This window comes from Trichoderma evansii, assembly GCF_050947405.1.
Source record: "Trichoderma evansii strain SZMC 28006 chromosome Unknown GGI43scaffold_36, whole genome shotgun sequence".
Lineage (NCBI taxonomy): Eukaryota > Fungi > Ascomycota > Sordariomycetes > Hypocreales > Hypocreaceae > Trichoderma > Trichoderma evansii.
Window position 1 is genome coordinate 54753 of NW_028145170.1, and position 18739 is coordinate 73491.

General features: G+C 47.4%; 4 protein-coding genes across 4 annotated transcripts; 3 read left to right on the forward strand and 1 right to left on the reverse strand.

The window, feature by feature from the left end:
• Positions 1-142: 142 nt before the first annotated feature.
• Positions 143-1587, forward strand: GGI43DRAFT_431864 (isoprenoid synthase domain-containing protein). The gene is made up of 2 exons (XM_083209478.1): positions 143-442; positions 503-1587. The coding sequence occupies exons 1-2, from the start codon at positions 425-427 to the stop codon at positions 1439-1441; spliced, it is 957 nt and encodes a 318-aa protein (XP_083055404.1). The 5' UTR covers positions 143-424; the 3' UTR covers positions 1442-1587.
• Positions 1588-7899: 6312 nt separating this feature from the next.
• Positions 7900-10708, forward strand: GGI43DRAFT_418427 (transmembrane amino acid transporter protein-domain-containing protein). The gene is made up of 3 exons (XM_083207544.1): positions 7900-9003; positions 9089-9251; positions 9330-10708. Exons 1-3 carry the CDS (start codon positions 8137-8139, stop codon positions 9998-10000), a joined length of 1701 nt encoding a protein of 566 aa, XP_083055405.1. The 5' UTR covers positions 7900-8136; the 3' UTR covers positions 10001-10708.
• Positions 10709-12110: 1402 nt separating this feature from the next.
• On the reverse strand, positions 12111-14202 carry GGI43DRAFT_418433 (ras family-domain-containing protein). Its single transcript, XM_083207545.1, has 5 exons — positions 14084-14202; positions 13924-13951; positions 13264-13461; positions 13064-13198; positions 12111-12998 (listed from the first exon to the last, which is right to left on the reverse strand). Exons 1-5 carry the CDS (start codon positions 14149-14151, stop codon positions 12840-12842), a joined length of 588 nt encoding a protein of 195 aa, XP_083055406.1. The 5' UTR covers positions 14152-14202; the 3' UTR covers positions 12111-12839.
• A 2787-nt stretch (positions 14203-16989) lies between these two features.
• Positions 16990-18670, forward strand: GGI43DRAFT_276856 (KOW motif domain-containing protein). The gene is made up of 2 exons (XM_083201162.1): positions 16990-17571; positions 17631-18670. The coding sequence occupies exons 1-2, from the start codon at positions 17116-17118 to the stop codon at positions 18318-18320; spliced, it is 1146 nt and encodes a 381-aa protein (XP_083055407.1). The 5' UTR covers positions 16990-17115; the 3' UTR covers positions 18321-18670.
• Positions 18671-18739: the final 69 nt, after the last annotated feature.

Here is an 18739-nt window from a genome sequence, read left to right on the forward strand (position 1 = left end):
TTTTGTTTTCGGTACTATTTCGCACCAACGCTTGGGGCAAAATGTAACTTTTTTACCCGCCTACTTCGGTTTCGGGGGGGGCGGCCCCCGCCCCCCCCCCCCCCCCCCCCCCTCTCTCCTCCTCGGCGTCTCCTCCCCTTATCCATATTTTGTAGAAGGTCGAGGATTATAAAAAGCCATGTTCAACCGGTTGTTTTTGTCTTTCATTCCTCATTCTATCATCCCATTTTCAAACAGGGTTAAATAAGCTATAAAGAACAAAATCACCAGACTCTGAAGTTGTATTTAAGAGCCATTCAGCAAATCACTTATATACTTTATTTCAAGTGCCATCATCACAACCTCAAGCCATAAAGATTTATTTTTGGCTGTTACATATCAACATATCCAACTACATATAGCTTTATCAACATCTACAGTCAAAATGATGGCTATTCCTGAGGTATGATTTACTCATGACATATGACGTACTGGGTGGCCCTTCCACTAACACAAAGAATAGACGGACCGCGCCACCATCCGTGAAGTTCTTTCACATTTCGTCTCCGAGGTTACGGGCGGCTACAAGATCGATGAAAAGGCTCTCAGTCTGACACCTATTGCCAAGCTTCGTTCAGCAGTTGTTGCAGAATTAGAAGAGTCAAGCCTCAAAGACCACTTGGACTATCTCAACTCCAAAGATCAGTTCACCATGGCGTGTTATGTTGCTGCCGACTTCACATCATCCCACCCCCTAGAGTACCAGGTCATAGTTGCTCAGCTTACTATCTTCTTCTTTCACGCCGAAGATATCCTCGAGGAGAAGCCTGACGTGCTCCGCCAACTGCAACTCAACGTAGCCACTGGCCAGCCATGCGGTGATCCAGTCCTTGACTGGTATGCCCGTGAGCTCACACCCCGTCTGTGGAAGCACTTTGACCCCCTTGTTGCCAACATGATTACCATTGCCTGTTATGACTTCATTAACGGCATTGGAATCGAGTCCTTGACCAAGGACGTTGAGATCCAATCCCAGGCACCAGCCTTCCCTGATTGGCTGCGCTTCAAAACGGGGCTTTCCCCGATGTATGCACTCTTGGCTCTAGCACGACCCTCAGATCCGAGCCTGGCTACTGGTGGACTGGATAAATATTGCCAGGTTATCCCTGATGTTATCGTCTTTACTAACATCGTTAACGATGTCATCTCCTTCTACAAAGAGCTACTGGCTGGCGAGAAGGGCAACTACATTGACATGCGCGCCCAAAGAGAAAACATCACCGTCATCGAAGCACTGGGCACCCTTGCTGATGAGGGTATCAGAGTCCGTGAGCGTGTGCTTGCTGTTCTTGAGGATGAGCCAGAGTACCGAGCCAACTTTGATACATATGCCAAGGGCATCACCCACTTCCACACCTCATCTCCTAGATACAAGATGTTGGGATTGTTTGAGCAGCACTAAAAGACGAGTTGATGTTAGATGACGAGGATTCAGAGCAAGATATAGAGAGGCATAAAGTTTGGTGAAAAGTTGTTTTTTCAAAATAGATCGAATGTATTATAGACTGGTTTTAGATTTAAGCTCCATGATAAACTCGTTTCCATCTACGTGAACCGATTTATAGTGTTGTGGATCCTAGAGATCGTAGAATTCCCAAGCGCATTGGCCATTAATGACATTCTCATGCGCTTTGGCCAGTGGTAGAAGATTCCCAAGCGCATTGGCCAGTGAGTACTGGCAGTGCCGTTGAGATCTTGGGGAAACAGAGGGGCGGTCTGCAGAAGAATGACAACCAACGCGCATTAACATACTAGGGGCAGGCGGCAACTTTTGAGTTGAACCCTCTCTTTGTTGGCTGGAGTCGAACCCACTTGTTCGATACAGCTGCATTAGGCAAAATGATAACTCCGATTACGCTCACTTGTCTGTACTGGATCCAAACTCGGAAGTTCTACTCCGTACGGTGTGCGGCTTGAACACTCCGAGCTGATGATGCCGCAACTCTGAGCTACACTTCCTGTACCCGCAACATTGTATTATTAATCCTAGTTGTTTCACAATATATTATTCGGATGAATTCTCTTCGCCGTGTATATTCCTTTTCTTGTAAATGTACTCTTATATGACTCCAAGCGGCAGCAAAAGGCGAAATACGTCGCAAAGACGCTAAAATTAACTTATAATACGGCATCACCGTCAAGAGGGCGTATATTTAGCATTCAATTGCATCCACATGCCTTTATTGAGCAGTTTTGTCACGCAAATTGGCTACTTTGGGCGTCGAACGATGTGACATTCAGGGTGGTTCGACGTCCCTATGAAGCTTTTCGAGCGAAGGAATCTTGGTATCGCAATCTAGTCTACTTACGGCAGACAGCGTGAGAACTAACAGCGGCCCTTGTAGAGGCGCGGGTACGGAATTGCGGCTAATAAGTATAGACGGGGTAAGGAGAAGGCCCGATACGCAAGTTCGCAAGGAGTAAAATCCTGTGCAAAATCTATTGTATAAATATAGCAAATACAAATAGTTATGCTGGCTTCATTGCATAAGTTCGCAGTGTAACATTGCTTTGCCGGTTCCTGGCGAGCTGTCATTTATCTGATCCACTAGGGCGTTTCTTTTTTCGTTTCCTTCTTTCCATTTTTCTTCTTTTGGAAATGATCTTGCACGCATTTTAAGGCGAATGTAACGCTGCTAGGTAGGCCCCTAGTATACTTGGGGCCTCGGTAATAAACGGACCCTCTGAGAAAGATATCGTGATTCTTGGTGGCTATGTCTTCTATTGTGGGCCAAAATCTTAGCAAGTGTTGGGTTTTTTCCTACAGCGACCCTGCCTAGCCAGTTAGTATACGCGGAAGCGACGGAACGAAACTAGTGTGTCAGAGTCAGGCCATAGAAGTGATAGCGGGAGTATCACAGCGAGAAGATCTACATTTCGGCCCCCATGCATATTCCTCTTTCAAATTCTAGCCATGGGCAGTAAAGTTACCAAGGACATTGGTGGCGAAGATGTGTAAATTGACCTGTAAACATACATAGCTAGTCATGGTCTTTTTGTGACGGGACACCTGTTGCCCCGATTGGGAGTGAATGAAGTAAATAACTCTACATCAGAGCTTTGCATTTTGCCCCCAAATCGTCCTTTTTTCTATCTTCAAGCCTCATGAGATGAGTGTGAGATTTCTCCTGGCCTTCGGCTTTCTTCGTACCGAATACCGAGTTTTACACAATTGCTATTAATTGAGGGGTTTGAAAACGAGTTCTGCACCACTTGATTCCATAGGGATCCATCATGCCCCAATTAATATGCTGATCTGTCCCCAGATATCGAGTGTATTGTTGAATTTTGAACACCTCCTTTGATCGAACCACCGTTGAATCAAAGACGGAACATGACTCTCAGTGATTGTTCCTAAGCTTATATTTAATATACGAATCGCTTCAACATGCCATCATCTACTTGATTACCTGCAATACGTATTTCTGGCACAAAAATTAAGGTAAAGAAAGCAGATTATCTCGTCGCTCGTCTAATATAGAAGCAGTTATTGCCACTAGACCGAAACTTTCCACCGAATAACTACATCTATCAGAGTTTTTGAGTAAAATGCGAACAAATCTTGTATTCACAGACCTCTCTGCAGATTTGAATAACTATCGCCATTTTCAATTTATACTCTGTCTCCTGATAAAGCAAATATAATGTGATTGGGGACCCAAAGGGTTGTTATTGCATCAGTAATACTCCTGAGAAGCAGAGTCTATCAACTACATGGGCCCTGCCTGATCCATATCATCTATAGTATTTGATTTGTTGAATGTATTGCTGGCTGTGAAAATCAACATTCTCAAAGGTTCAATTGGTTTATCGTTTAACGATCTTTGCAAGCTTTGGGACAGCTTGGTGGTATAAACCGCGAGCCTGTCAAGTTAGCTGATATAGGGATGCTAAAGATTCGTGCCGAGTATTTCCCCATCAAACGAACATCTTGATCCATTCATCCTGAGTTCCTAACAGAGCAGTGATATGTGGACATGGTCAAAGGGGTGGTTCTGGAAGTCAGTGACCTACTTCTGACGTCGATTCTCGTCTACATGACTCCAACAACGATCTTCTTTAGCCTCACGTAGCCACTCATTGGCTTCTGACCCCGAGGTGTCCTGAGGTTGCCAGTCATATCCGCCTACCGCCCCATAGACCATTATCACGGCGATTATCACGCCGTTTTTTTCGGCAAGTTCCGACGAAATTCTGCTTCTTGATGCCAAGTTTGTCTATTATAGGAGTATGATTGAAGTTCCTCCAGGGCTTGTTGTACTTCATTCGCCCGTGTTTGTTACTAACTCGCTGTTTTATACAATCCTTCCACAAGCCCGAACACGGACTTGCGAAAACCAAGCAAACCCTCATCACTGATCCCCTTTCAAAGATGTCTACAAAGTAAACCACCAACGCCACAACGACATCCTCGCCCGCAATCAAGACATCCTCTCCCGTGATAAAGCCAGAGGCACCTCCGATACTGGAAGAATTAGCGCAGATTCTTTATAATGCTTGGATTATATCCTGAGAAAAGATGAAGAAAGGTATCAAGGATTTCAAGACTGATATGAGAGAGATAAAAAAAAGAAAAAGAATGAAGCGTTTGTGGGAAGCAGTGGCTGATATATAGCGGAAGGCCGAAGAAAAGACGACCTCTGACTTCCAGATAATCCTCAACAGTTTTGTAGAAGCTATTTAGCAATAAAACGAACAGATGAATCGCGTGGGCCAACACCTTGCTAAGCTCGAATAATATTGTGACAGGCAGATTGAAGATAACCTCTTTTTGGAGATTTAAATTGAATGGAGGATATCTCGGATTCGAGAGCTCTGATGATGAGGACATATCATCTTTATAACAGGGGGATATTAAGGGGTAACCGGACTGAACCTTATTTATATCTAGTTATAACTACATCAGATATCCCACCTCAGTAGAGAGAATTAAGCCTTTTACATCTTCTCTTGATGATTCTTGTTCTGTTGCTGAGGGCATATCCCGAGGTTACTGGCTTATCACATCCGAGATTGCATGAATCGCTATAAACTCGCTGTTTTATACAGTCTTTCCGCGCTATCTATTCCCGGGCTGTAAATTGTGCCTTCATTTCGTCTATAGCAACGCGATAGCGGTTGATGTCGACGAGCTTAGTTAGCTCTTCCAAAATATTTTAAGAAAACTATTCATATCCTTTATTCTGCTACGGATTTATAAACAATCCTAATTGTATACTTGGATAACGCATCTGTGTACTCGTATAACCGTCTTTGTGTAACTTTACGCATTCATATACTCTATTAGTATAGACAAAATCAGGAAATCTCTTCCGCTATCTATTTCAAAGGCCAAATGCTCACAGTTTTGAGGAAATCGTACATTACGGTGTGAGACAATCTAGAAATCTTATTTTCATAGATCTCTCAGTCAGCGTATAGCCTCAAAACTTGGAAATTCCCAACTCGCGAAGAATTCCTAATCCAATCTGTCTCAGTAGACACTGGAGATAATTAATATACAAGGTATCCTATTTCTAACTTAACAAACACTTGACATGGTTCTATGGTAAACGATATATATCGCATATATTTTGACTCAGCAAACAAGAAGTAATTTTTTACTTTCAAGCCAAAGACCTAGGTTATGTTCAACATGTCGCCGCTGCAAAATAAAAAGTTCACCGTACCAAAGATCGGTAATCGGCAATAGTCAGCCTCTATATTCCGTTTTTCATCTCGGTTTGCAGGCTTTGCAACAATGGTCGGACGTCGTGATGCCTGTGCTCCTCTTGTCTTGCATTGGCCCGCGGCTCACAATGCATTCCACTCAAAGTCCAATTATAATTACGCAGTGGGCCACTATGCTGTGAGTCAACTCTTTATTAGGCGCGCAGTAGGTGTTTTTATCTAAATAAATGAACAACCGTAATATGGCTGGGTAACATAACGCTACATAGCTTATTAAACGATAAATATCTCATAAAATCTCAACAACAGTTTCCTTCTCCAGATTTGGAATTGATATGCCACTACTTACTCTTCTACGCAATTTGAAATTTTGATATCACATTCCGGCATTGGATATAACTTTGCAGAATCGACTTTCTCATATCTAGGGTCATTCTATAGCCCAAATATTTCCTTTATGCCCTGCTTGTTGGTTTCTGTATGTATAAATCTCTTTGTCAATTAGGTTTCTGAAGAGTTTAAGCAGGAAGTTATCGAATCCACGAAGAAGCAAGTCGACAGCCTCTTCATCTTGGCAAAGTTTATGTTGAATGAAATCAAGCAAAGCGGCACCCGAGTTCAATTCTTAAAAGCTTAAAGTCGTTTCTGAAAGAAATCAACGGGATGCTCCAAGAAACACTTGCCAATCTCTCTGTTGCAGCCTCAGAGAAAAATGCTTGTGACCTCACCGAGATGCTACGATGGTTTTTTTTGTGCTGAAGAATCGCTCACGCTCGAACAGTTTGAGGCTGCACTCATTATGAAATTTAGAGCTCCTCCACTGCGGCTTGAACTATATCACATTTAAGGGACTCCATACCGTCGCATTGTGTATAACCTTTGTTGTCTCACAGGCAATTGCTAGATCTCTTTTGCCTGAGCTGTTTCGACACTTACAAGTCGATAGTGCTTTTGAAGTCTCTTGGCCACAGACATTAAGACGTTTAATGATGATCCGTTGTTGTGGATCATAAGTAGCAATAAATATGTCCAAAAATTGCAACAAATAATGATTTACATAGATTTAATGAATGATCTAACCGGCAAAGACTTGTGCATTGGTAGATAAGCAGTGGATATACCCGCAAAAACTCGACCATAGCAGCAGCCGAGGATCCATGTTGTCTATTTGAACATGTCTGGGTTGTTCAATTGCCTTTCAAAAATCAATTTGCCTCATTTGCATCAACACTACTGTCAAATAGACCGAGAGTATTATCGCCCCAGCTCGCGCAAGACCGCCGAAGAAACTGTTTACTTCCAGTATACAACACGTATTGTTTGGATAGATCAAGAAGTTGTATATGTAGTGGTGGCTATCAAGAACATATATTACTTATTAATGAGCCAATATTTACTATTTACATGTATGCTTGTATATCTTCAATGAACTGGTACGGCTTCTATAGTAGAACAAATCATAAGAAAGCGTGACAACGTTGAGCAGCTTTACTGTGCGCCACAGTATTCTCATATTGGTAGATGTCGAAAATTATGGCGTTTATAGGCTAGAGAAACAACAGTGAGGTTAACTCTTAGCAGCGATCTATCGAGATTTGTTTTAGCAGTACCACCTCGCGCCAACTACTTAACGCTACCTTGTGATCGCCCATGTCTCAGATACATTGCTATTATAATAGCAAACTACTACTACGTTTGTGGTTTGACCCAACCTCCTAGCACGCCTCGTCCGATAATTCTATTGGCAGACAATTACTATTTCAGAATGTTTGCGTCATAGGTAGGCACTGTAGTTTTTCTTTGTCACTAGGCACGATGGAAGATAGAGTTATACTATAAGGATGTAAGCTGAGGTCATAGGATTCTAGGACGGGGCTATGACCAACAAACTACCAATCTGTATATGCTAGCTCATCTATATCATTCTTATTCCTTCCTTCTTCTTTAATAATCCATTCCAGCATTCACAGCAGCTGATTACGAGCTCTATTCTTAATAACACATCAATTTAATTATAGGCCCCAGAGCCCACTAAATCTGGATTCCAGCAGGTACCGACCCGCCTGTGCTCCGCCGGCGCGGATATAGATAGACCCAGAAGCCCGCCGCGGCTTAGCCTAGTCGGGAATAACTTCCAACATCTACAGGCGGCACTAAACCTCTTGCGGGCTGCCATTGCGTAGCTCTCGGGTCCTCAGGGTCAAACTCCGGTTGCAATAGCATTGAGAAACACCAAAGCCCCTGAATCTGGCCCTGCGAGACGCGATATTTCTCAGCTCATAGACTCGTTTTGCGTCGACACTTGGCACGGGTTGCTCAGGCAGAGGCGGAAATTGCACTTCTCTTCGTTGTCCGCGTCTTCTTTATTAATTCTTTGCTGCCCCGTGCGAAAATGGTGACCGGGCGAGACGCCGCCACGCTGTTATAATGACCATGGCCAAGGAAAACTACGGCGAGACCACCTTCGGCGACGAAGACCGAGGCCTGCTGGCCGGCGAACCAGAGAGAGGCGACCTCTCCATCATTACGAGCGTGCTCAAGGCACCACGACCCGACTTTGAGATTGAGTCAAAGACGCCGCGAACGCCAGGCCGAGTGCAGTTCGATCTGACGCCGCGCATCCTCAACTTCAGCGACGGACCCCTCCACGGACGGCCTTCGACGTCCTCGTTCTCGTCCGACGATCGCTTCGACTTTGACGATGGCTCTACTTCCATAAACGACTCGCATCGCGTACCGCTGCTCACAGAAATCGAGGCACCCAGCATTACGGTAGCTCGAGAATGGGACGACGCGGGCGAAGACGATGAAGAAAACGCCGTGGCGGAAGAGCTGCGGCGACCAAAGTCCGGGCTCAAATCCGCCTTTATGAACATGGCCAATTCCATCATCGGCGCCGGCATCATCGGCCAGCCATATGCAATGCGGCAAGCGGGCCTGCTGGCGGGCACGGTGCTTCTCGTTGCGCTGACGGCGGTGGTGGACTGGACCATTTGCTTGATTGTCATCAACAGCAAGCTAAGCGGGACGAGCAGCTTCCAAGGCACGGTCGAGCATTGCTTTGGACGGCCGGGACTGATTGCGATCAGCGTTGCGCAGTGGGTGTTTGCCTTTGGCGGCATGGTGGCGTTTGGAGTGATTGTGGGCGATACGATTCCGCATGTCTTGACAGCTATATGGACGGACTTGGGGAGTGTGCCGGTGCTGGGGCTGTTGACGAATAGAAGAGTTGCGATTGCAGTGTTTTGCATGGGAATCAGTTACCCATTGACATTGTATAGAGACATTGCAAAGGTACGGTTTATATACAGCTCGCCTTTGATCTTGATTTTGCTCAAGGAGAGTGAACACCTGCTAACACAATACTGCTCAAACATAGTTGGCCAAGGCGAGTACATTGGCTCTTATCGGCATGCTGGTCATTGTCGTTACAGTGCTGGTGCAAGGCGTGCTTGTCCCATCTGCAGACCGCGGTTCCTTCAGCACGCCGCTGTTGACAATCAACAGCGGCATCTTTCAAGCTATTGGTGTGATATCATTTGGTATGGACACCTTTCATATCCTCTACCCTAACTACTACCACAATTGAAGAGCATAGCTAACATTATCGCTACGCACAGCATTTGTCTGCCATCATAATTCCCTCCTCATCTATGGCTCCCTAAAAACACCGACCATCGACAACTTCTCCCGCGTCACGCACTACTCAACCATCGTCTCCATGCTCGCATGTCTAATCATGGCCCTCGGCGGCTTCCTCACCTTTGGCGATAAGACAATGGGCAATGTGCTCAATAATTTTTCAACGGATAACTCCATGGTCAACGTCGCACGATTGTGCTTTGGGCTCAACATGTTGACGACTCTACCTCTGGAAGCATTCGTCTGTCGCGAGGTCATGATCACATACTTTTATCCAAACGAGCCGTTTAATCTCCGACGACATCTGATAATCAGCACAGCACTAGTTATAGGTGCCACGACTCTGAGCATGTTGACATGTGATTTGGGCATCGTCTTTGAGCTTGTGGGCGCAACCAGCGCGGTTGCCATGGCGTATATCCTGCCGCCCATGTGCTACATCAAGCTGACGACGAGGAGTTGGCGCACATATGTGGCTGGCGCAATTGTGGTGTTTGGAGTTGCCGTCATGGTAATCAGCGTGGTTCAGGCAATAGATAAAATGATTAATGGTGAGTCTTTTCTTTGTGTCACGATATGCCCTACTTATGAGTTTATACTGACAATTGTCGTCCCAACAGGCTCAGAGACTACAGCGCAATGCACGTAGAATAGCAAAGCCCACGAACTTGAAATTATAGAAATTAGTAACTGTATGACTACGAATACATATATATAGAGAGCATGGAACCAAAGGAATATGCATAACTCCCTAGATGTAGGGACAAGGATTGAACAGGACTGTATGTACAATAAGAAAGTCTGGTTAGACTTTTTGTTACCGCTTTTTGGGCTATACACGGCTTTGTGTGAGACTAGCAGCGGTGATTTCCATAGATAGGTTAAATGAAGACATATATATGGAATATGCTGCTCAGTGAAAATATGAAAAGTCATTATAATACGTATCTAGGTATAACTTGAAATAAGCTGAGCTGTATACATTTCACCCGTGTATACTCCGTATGTGTATAGAAGAATCCTGAGCAAAACTCCCATCAACTGCCGGGTAGCCACAAACCCTCAACGATACCAGGCGATCAACGCCGCCTCTACTGTCAAACTTTCTTCTAACGCTTTTAGAAACGGTGCATCAGCAGCCTCGTTTCCGCCTCACTTCCATCGCCGCAAGTATCCGCGTGGCCGCTCGTTTCCCCAAAACAGCACGTCACGGGTTCACAAAGAGAGCACATGATCATGGAGTTTCAGCCTTCTGCCTGATGCAAGCAGCAAGGATCAACGGCATCTCGCCGACACCGATAACTCACCGGCAGATGGCGGAGAGATAACAGCAGCTGCGTGTAGACATTAAATGCCATGTACATTAACCATCTATCAGATACTACTGTTGCCTATCAGCCTACTACATGTCATGGCACAAAACCACCCTCTAAAGCAATGGCCACACCACAGCCAATCGCCTCTCACCCATTACCCAACCCATAGCAAAGTAGTTTAGATTAATGAGCCCACACAGCCCCCGCTAAATCAAGCCCCCCGAAACAAGAGCGGATACAACCCTTAGAAGCTTCTCCAAAAAAGAATCGATCCCTCAATCCTGTCCTTCCCCTCTTGTTGTTTATCCGTGCTCTCATGTTGACCATCTTATTGGAGAGGTTCATTTAGTGGGTAAACGGCACATAGAATGTCTTTGCAGATAGACACATGGGAGGGTTGCAGTTCATGTTGGCATTCTGAAAAGCCGTTGGGTCTTCGTTGCTAGTTCCATCCACTACTCTACTGACACAGGGACTAATAGCATGATGAAAATAGCGGTATACCTCAATAGTGAATAGTGCCCCTTCGTAGAAGCCAATGGGACTCCAAGGCCTCACCGGCCGACTGCCTACCCGCCGCGATGTGCCGAGTCCTAAACTATATCCATAGCGACCTATAGCCATTATCTGCCTACCTACTGATAACTGACCCGACATATAAAGACGACGACCCCGCTCAGCTTCAAAATCCTAGACTCTCTTTCCGACAACCTACTCCATCCGTTTATTCCATCGCAAATCTTTATTACATACTATATACAGTTGTTTTCTGCTGCAGCTTGAAATAGCCACATAACAAAATGGAGCCCGTCAACTTCAACCACGCCTCTTGCCCCAAGTGCTCTGCCGCCATGGACTCTAGCTCCAAGACCTGCTCCAAGTGCGGTGCCGTAAGTCTCTATTAGCAACACGAACAATAATGTTTACAACTGACACAATATTATAGACTTGCCCCGTCTAAGCCCCTACTATATTTCCCACGTCGACGCCTTGTTTAGTCACGACAATATGACGAGATGATACTGAGGCTGGATGAATGGGCTGATGAGCGGCAGATAGATGGATAGATGGATGGATGGATGGGATAATGACATATGACTACGATAAACATGCATCAAGGCGAGGCGTTGACGGGAGAGAGCATTTCATGCATATTTTAATAGGCAGCTAGAGTAGCTACTCGCCATAGGAGAAATTAACCATGGCACCTGCTGTGCTACAAGAAAACATCATATTGCACCCGTGTCTTGCGGTAGAGCTACCATGTCTGCATATCACGACTTGGAGAGGTTCACAGCTTTGAGGGATCAAGATGGGTTATCCGCAATCTAGAAACTTCTGTGTAAAAGATAAACCAATATTACAACCAAGCCAAATTAAAAAAGGAAACAATTAAAAAGCAAACACAGCGCGCAGATCCTCGTGCCTGGAGACTGAAGAAAGTAGAAAAAGAAAAAACGAAACAATGTATGATAACCTGTTGTAGAGACCGCTCACGAATCCCGGCAACTTCCAAAAAAGTGCGACAAATCCACGACTACCTACTTACATCTCCTCCCTAATTCTTCTCGCTCTGAGTCTCCCTTCTCTCCTCCCATAAACTAGACAAACTGCATGCCCTTCTATTCCATCTGTACGCTGCCGAATCAACCATCAACCGCTCGTAGCTAAAGAAAAAAGAAAGCCAGCTCCAACATTAGGCTCGTCGACCCCGTTTCGCACCACTGGGAAGATACAGTAAAGCAAGTCCGGCTTGCCCGCCGGCATTATGACAGAGGCATAAGGGGGGAAAACTTCTGGTTTACCTTCTCTCGCGAATCATCTCTCTTTCCCTAGAGAATCCTTACTCCATGACGGTGATGGGACTGCAGAACCATGCACGCAACCAAATAACCCTTTCTCGCCGTGGCCGCTGGCGAAGCGAGACACGGAAAACGAGACAATCGAATTCCAAAATCCCCCGAAAAAAGAAAACCTATATCCGTAAACAGCCGATAAACCATTGAGGCTGACACCCATCCCTTTATCACCAAACCAGCCATGTATTTGTTTGTTTCAGCTGGCTAGTGAAGAAGAGCAAGAAACGCATCGAATTACAAACAAAGGGGGGAATCGAGCCGAGAATGGAAACGGATTGCGTCTGAGATAGACGGGCGCAAAGATAAAACGTGTTTACAGAACAAGGCACTTCTTGTGGCTGCTCTTGCGGCTGGTGCGGGACATGAGGGCGGCACGAGTGGCGTGCTCAAAGACCTCACGAACACCGTTGCCGGTTCGGGCAGAGCACTCCAAGTACTTGTAGGCACCAATCTTCTTGGCAACAGCCTCAGCCTGTATGGAAATACGAGGTCAGTATGTCTGCGTGTTTAGGTGCTGTTCAAAAGATAAGTACTCACGTCCTGAGTAGAAACCGGCTTCTGGTTGGTTGCCCTCAAGGCCTCGATGGTGTTGGGGTCGTCTCGCAGATCGTTCTTGCAACCGACCAGGATGATGGGGAGGCCAGAGCAGAAGTGAACAACCTCGGAGATCCACTATTATAGGTAACGCGTTAGCATTTCTCCATTTTCAGAGACAGTTGCAAGGCAGGATGACGTACCTTCTCAAGGACGTTGTCCAGAGAATCAGGAGAGTCGATGGCGAAGCAGATCAGGATGACGTGAGAATCAGGGTAAGAGAGAGGTCGGAGACGGTCGTAATCTTCCTGGCCAGCCGTATCCCATAGGGCCAGCTCAACGTGCTTGTTGTCGACCTGGACATCGGCGACATAGTTCTCGAAAACGGTGGGGACGTAGACCTAGAAAGATATAGTATGTCAGCATCACGTTGATTATGGGGTAGTACGTAATGATGTTGTTTATTTTTTCTTCCATTTTTTTCTCCCTTTTGCAAGGGAGAGATTGATGGTAGATGGCAATGTTAGATGGTGGTGATGAATCTGATGGGGATAAGGATAATGAGGCTCTAGCTCAATAAGGAGCCCGTAGCTAGATTATGACACGTCAAGAAATTTTGCCGCGGTCGGGGCGGGTGCCAACACCACCCAGCACCCAATCTTGGTCCTGCGGCAAACTGCTATCAAGAATTTTGGCAGGAGATGGCAGAAGAAGGGGCTCGGGTCGGCGCATCACCTCCCAATGGCGATGATGATATTGTTGTTGTGGTGGTTCTGGGGGCGGGAAAATAAAAGGCGGCGGCAAATGAAAACGCGGCGGAGGGCAAAATAGGGGATGCAGATAGGCTGCGTTTCAATGCGTACCTCAGGGAAAGCGCCCTTGGAGAAGACACTGCACAGCAAACAGGTTAGCTGGACTCGTTACTTTGATCAGAGGGCGATGCGTTGCATGCATCGTGAAGCTCGAGGCGATGGCGGCTGCTCGAGCAAGCGTGCCGCACATACGATGGGCATCAGAACTCACATCAACAAACAGGTTTTACCGCAGGCACCGTCGCCGACGATGACGAGCTTTCGGCGGATTTCAGCCATGGCGTCTGTGAGGGATTCGAAGAGATGGATAAGAAGCGTCGGCTGGTAACAATGAAGGCAGAGAGCGTCTCGGGCGTTGGTGGATGGCTGTTGTGATGGAATGAAAGGAAGAGAGATGGACGTCAGAAGGGGGATTGTGACGGAAGAGAGAGAGAAGCTGGTCTGGCCTGGGCCTTTTTTGGCTTTTGCAGGCACAAAGTACTGGGTACTTGGCGCTACCGGGTGACTTTGGGTGGAGAGAGGGGGAGCGAGCACTGCTTTTTATTATTGGGGGCTGGTGAATCCTCGCTGGTCCTAGAGGACTCGGTATATGATGCAGGAATAATAAGCAAAGCGGCAGAAATAAAATAAAAATAAAATCATCAAAAAAACGAGATTATTTAGGACTACCAAATTATATCCTGAGGCGTCTTTTTTAGGCAGAATTTTAGCTGCAGAGCACATATGCACCAAATCTAATGACTGACAAGTGAACTCTTGTTCAGCTCTTGTTCCTCTAATTAACAACGGTGGCCCTGGCGACGCCGGCTCTCAGCGCTGCCTGTGCTGGCGGTACCTTGTACTTGCACTTGTACTGCGTACCTTGGCTAGCGCGTCCTGAGGCAACCAACAATTTCTCTGGGGACTCGCCAATGGCTCCATGGCTTGATTGCCTGTTCCAGGTGGCAGAAAGGAGGGGTGGCCCGGCTTTTGCGTGCTGTGCAGCGCGTGCTGCGTTTTGTGTCCAGCCACTGCAGAGCTCAGCGCTAGGTACTACGAGGTACTAAGCCTTGGGAGATGTACTCGGTACTCAGTAATCACAGCACCTGGCATTGACTCGTTCTTTTAGCGGTTGCAGCTTCTGGTCGCCGAGCTGTGCTCTTTGTAATACATTGAATGACTCTACAGCCAATAGGTCCCATTGCTTCCACCTTATCTGACCGCTACTACGGCAACGGCACGACACGGCACGGCAAACGAGGCTGCAGAAGAGACAGACTGAGGCTCGAGGGATGCCGGCCTGGACGCGTCGCTCAGCGGGAGGTGGCTGAGACGCTGCTGGGAGATAAGGGCAGTACATGTGACGAGGCAGAGCACCAGCGCTAGAGCCCAGGTACACGCTACTCGGAGCTCCGTACGGCGCAGCACCTGCGAGCGCCAAAGAGCGTTACTTGATCCTTTATAAGATGGAGCTCCACCGCTAAGCTGAGACAAAGTATCTGTACTTGCGCTGTTGTACGGGGGCGCTTGCCGGCAGAATGGAATTATGCTGCAGCGGGTAGTGAGTACGGGCGCCGCAGCATCATCAACAGCGGCAGGTTACAGTGCCAAGTACCCTGAACTAGCACTAGAGCTGCGTTTTCCGCCAATGCAGTACTGAGTACCGCTGCATTAAGCTCACTGAGATGGCCACTTTTAATCTGATCATGTCTGTGAATGAATCATTCGGCGAGCAACACCATGTACGAATAAAAGGCAGATACTAGGCCTACATGTTGGAGGCCGGGTGCGTGCAGTGCAGCGAGCAGTGGCCGGCTGTCGCCTCTGAAGATGCTCCGTGCTCCCTAGATGCTGGAGTAAAAGGCCTACTACCCCGGACGTTGTTGGCGCTGCTCGTATCCTTATAGGACATCCCATGATGCTTCATCGTGAATCAAGATAAAGCCTTGTCTCAGCAGCAGCTATTCTAATAGCGGCATAAACGAATTGTTGGGGATGACAACAAGCTGCTATGTATTTAAACTGTGCTACACCGACGTCAAGTGCGGTGCATCGACCTCGTATTTCGCACCGCCATCACCAAATCTCACCTTACTAAGGCTCGTCTTTTTTATCTTCCCCAGGTCAGCCAGACCGCTTCCCGAAGCCTAGGCAGGGTGACACGGCCTGTGTGCCTCCTGACATGCGGCCCTGCAACTCCTGGTGGCAAAGTCCTACGCCATCTAGGACTTGGCCACAGCAATTGCTGCATGCATGCCGAAGAGCTGTCATAAATTAGTACTAGTACGTACAGCCAAGCTGGGGAGCTGCACGGCCGTGGTAGTGCAAGCAGTAGCGTCAGTGAGTGAAGCTGATGCGCCAGACCTCAAATTAAGGGATCACATGATCGGCATGCTCACGACGCATTTCCTGGTTGGGCCTGTTGGTTCCGTGGTTATGGAGCTGCCAGTCCACTGTGAGTTATAGATACATTAGTAACCTTCGATCCGGATGCACAAATGCCATCATTGGGCGTCAAAGCACAGCGTGAACAGTCCTCTGTTGCCTTGATTGCTACAGCCAGAGCTGGAGCTGAAATTGCAGCTGAAATGCACCCAAAAGGCATCGGGGAACTGGTGCTCTCCGTGCCCCATCAAAGTGCGGCGTTGTGTGACGAATACAAGTATACGAACGCCAAGTAGATGCTTGGTATCGACTACTCCCTGCCATGGCCTCACTGTATCAAACACACTCTCCTATTTTTGCTTGCTTTGCTTTTTCTTCCCTATTCCCTGACTCCATCCCCTTTATTTCACTGCAATCTCTCCAAGGCTCCGCGACGCCGCTTGTAGCATCACAATGAATTCGCCGTCATTAGCGTGCTGCCAAGAGCAAGTACAGGTACCCCGTGCTAACGCGTCCTCCTCCGAGCTGTATGTGCACTGTATTTTTGCAGAGCAGCAGGCATGTCAGACAGCCAGGCAGCAGACCAAGCTCTCACTAAAAGCCCCCCATAATGCACAGTGTGCATAACCATTGTTACACCCCGCCTTAGCCAACGCCTGACCTGGCCCTATCAGCTTATCAGTGCCGCATTGCCATGTCCCGCGCTAAGCCCATCCTGGATCGAATCGAAGATTTTCCGAGTCCATCTGGAAAGTCGTCCCGCAAAAGACCATCAGTCGATATCACGATCTATTCTTGGTGGTGCGGGCGGCGTCCATTGCGATCAATGGGCTGCGATTTGGAATCATAGACAAAGCATATTGATTCTCTCCCACAGCCATGCAGAAACTAGCGAAACGAGCGGCCCAGGCGCAGCGCCAGGCGTCCCGCCGCGCGAGACTCCAGATGGAGCATGAAAATGTCGACAGCAAGCTTCGAAGTCGTCTTGCGCTACGATCAGCAGTGGAGGAAGTCCGACAAAACCTCAAAGACGCAAGGAAAGCCCGGAAAGAAGACTGGGAGCTGGGGCCTTTGGCGCCTAAGCGAGACTTGGGATTCAATGACTACGGCGCTTTCAAGGAGAATGTGCGACAGGACTGGTCAAATTATGGACTGCACCAACCGAACCCGAAAGTGATTGAGCAGCGCTGTGCTTGGGCTGGAGGTGTGAAGCAGTTGAACCTTGCGCCTGGCGACAGAGTGGTTCTTCAGGATGGTCCGGACAAGGGCAAGATTGATCGCATCAGGTCGGTCCAGCCACAGTCTGGAACCGTTACCTTGGAGCACCGCCATCAGGTATGTTCATTCTTCTCAGAAAATTCTCTCAAACCATGCTAATATCTGACTGTTTATAGGCTGTTGTTCAAGGCATGTTTGGCAACCCCAGTCGACCACAGCCAATGCCCATTTCTATCGCATCCATCCGCCTCGTCTACCCGATGACAAACCCCGACACTGGAGTCACCCGAGACACCGTCATAAATCAGCTCAAGGCAGTGCCTCCGAACATGCAATCTCCCAACATGTCCCTGGACCGCTGGCAGTACGGCAAGAAGTGGGATCGCCTGGTGCCTGGTCTTAACGTTGTGATTCCTTGGCCCGAGGTCGAGGTCCCCGAATTCGAAACAATGGCCGCAGACACTGTTCGCGAGCAAGTTGAAGACAGATCATTCTACTACGGACTTTTGTCACCACCGATGCCGGAGCAGGTTGTGGACGAGCTGAGAAACAAGTTCTCAAGATTCAGAACAAGACACGAGGCATGGTACATTGAGAAGAAGGAGATGGAAGAGGCTTTGAAGAAGGGCCGAAAGGAGACTATCAAGGCTATGCAGACACCATTGGATGAGTTCCACGAGAAGAACCGGGAAGCTCGCGATGAGCGTGGAGAGCCAGAGCTGTCAGAGGAGATGCTGACCAAGATTGGAGAGTTTATGGCCAACAAGAAGTCTGTAGCTTTGGAGAATGCTGGCGTGACTGAGGTATCAGCAGCACCGATTTCTCCCAAGGATGATACCAATGCGCCATCACCGACAGCTCAATAGACGGTCGGTCAACGGGGAAAGGGGAAATAAAAAGGAGGATAGATGGAAGAAAAAAAAATCTTAGCCAGGCGAGGAAGAGGTTTGGCTCTGGCTTGTGTAATTATATAGACCTGTGTACGAGCTGTACATTATGACGGAGCAAATGAAGAGTATTGAACCAACTACTATACCTGCTAACGCATTTCATCGACTCTCACCCACTAGGTCGAAGCGCATACGGGGATATGCGCCATGACTTATTTTTATTATTTTCAGAGATAAGAGGTCATATCTGAAGCTCAATTTAATTGTCAAATCAAGCTCTTGGCTCCACCCACACTTCCATTCATCATCAACCCCTCCCCCACCTCTTATCGGCCGCCATGATTTTGACGTGACGTTGTCTCAGTTTGCGCTCCCTTGCGTGAAAGCCTCTTTAC

What these genes read in the sequence shown, in the direction of transcription:
- GGI43DRAFT_418427 (XM_083207544.1), top strand. Translation starts at nt 8,137, where the DNA reads ATGACCATGGCCAAGGAAAACTACGGCGAGACCACCTTCGGCGACGAA. An exon ending in TGTATAGAGACATTGCAAAG is followed by an intron (nt 9,004 to 9,088) that starts GTACGGTTTATA and finishes GCTCAAACATAG; the next exon opens with TTGGCCAAGGCGAGTACATT. An exon ending in TATTGGTGTGATATCATTTG is followed by an intron (nt 9,252 to 9,329) that starts GTATGGACACCT and finishes CGCTACGCACAG; the next exon opens with CATTTGTCTGCCATCATAAT.
- GGI43DRAFT_418433 (XM_083207545.1), bottom strand. Translation starts at nt 14,151, where the DNA reads ATGGCTGAAATCCGCCGAAAGCTCGTCATCGTCGGCGACGGTGCCTGC. An exon ending in CCAAGGGCGCTTTCCCTGAG is followed by an intron (nt 13,462 to 13,923) that starts GTACGCATTGAA and finishes ATATCTTTCTAG; the next exon opens with GTCTACGTCCCCACCGTTTT. An exon ending in AGCCGGTTTCTACTCAGGAC is followed by an intron (nt 12,999 to 13,063) that starts GTGAGTACTTAT and finishes ATTTCCATACAG; the next exon opens with GCTGAGGCTGTTGCCAAGAA.
- GGI43DRAFT_276856 (XM_083201162.1), top strand. Translation starts at nt 17,116, where the DNA reads ATGCAGAAACTAGCGAAACGAGCGGCCCAGGCGCAGCGCCAGGCGTCC. An exon ending in CCTTGGAGCACCGCCATCAG is followed by an intron (nt 17,572 to 17,630) that starts GTATGTTCATTC and finishes GACTGTTTATAG; the next exon opens with GCTGTTGTTCAAGGCATGTT.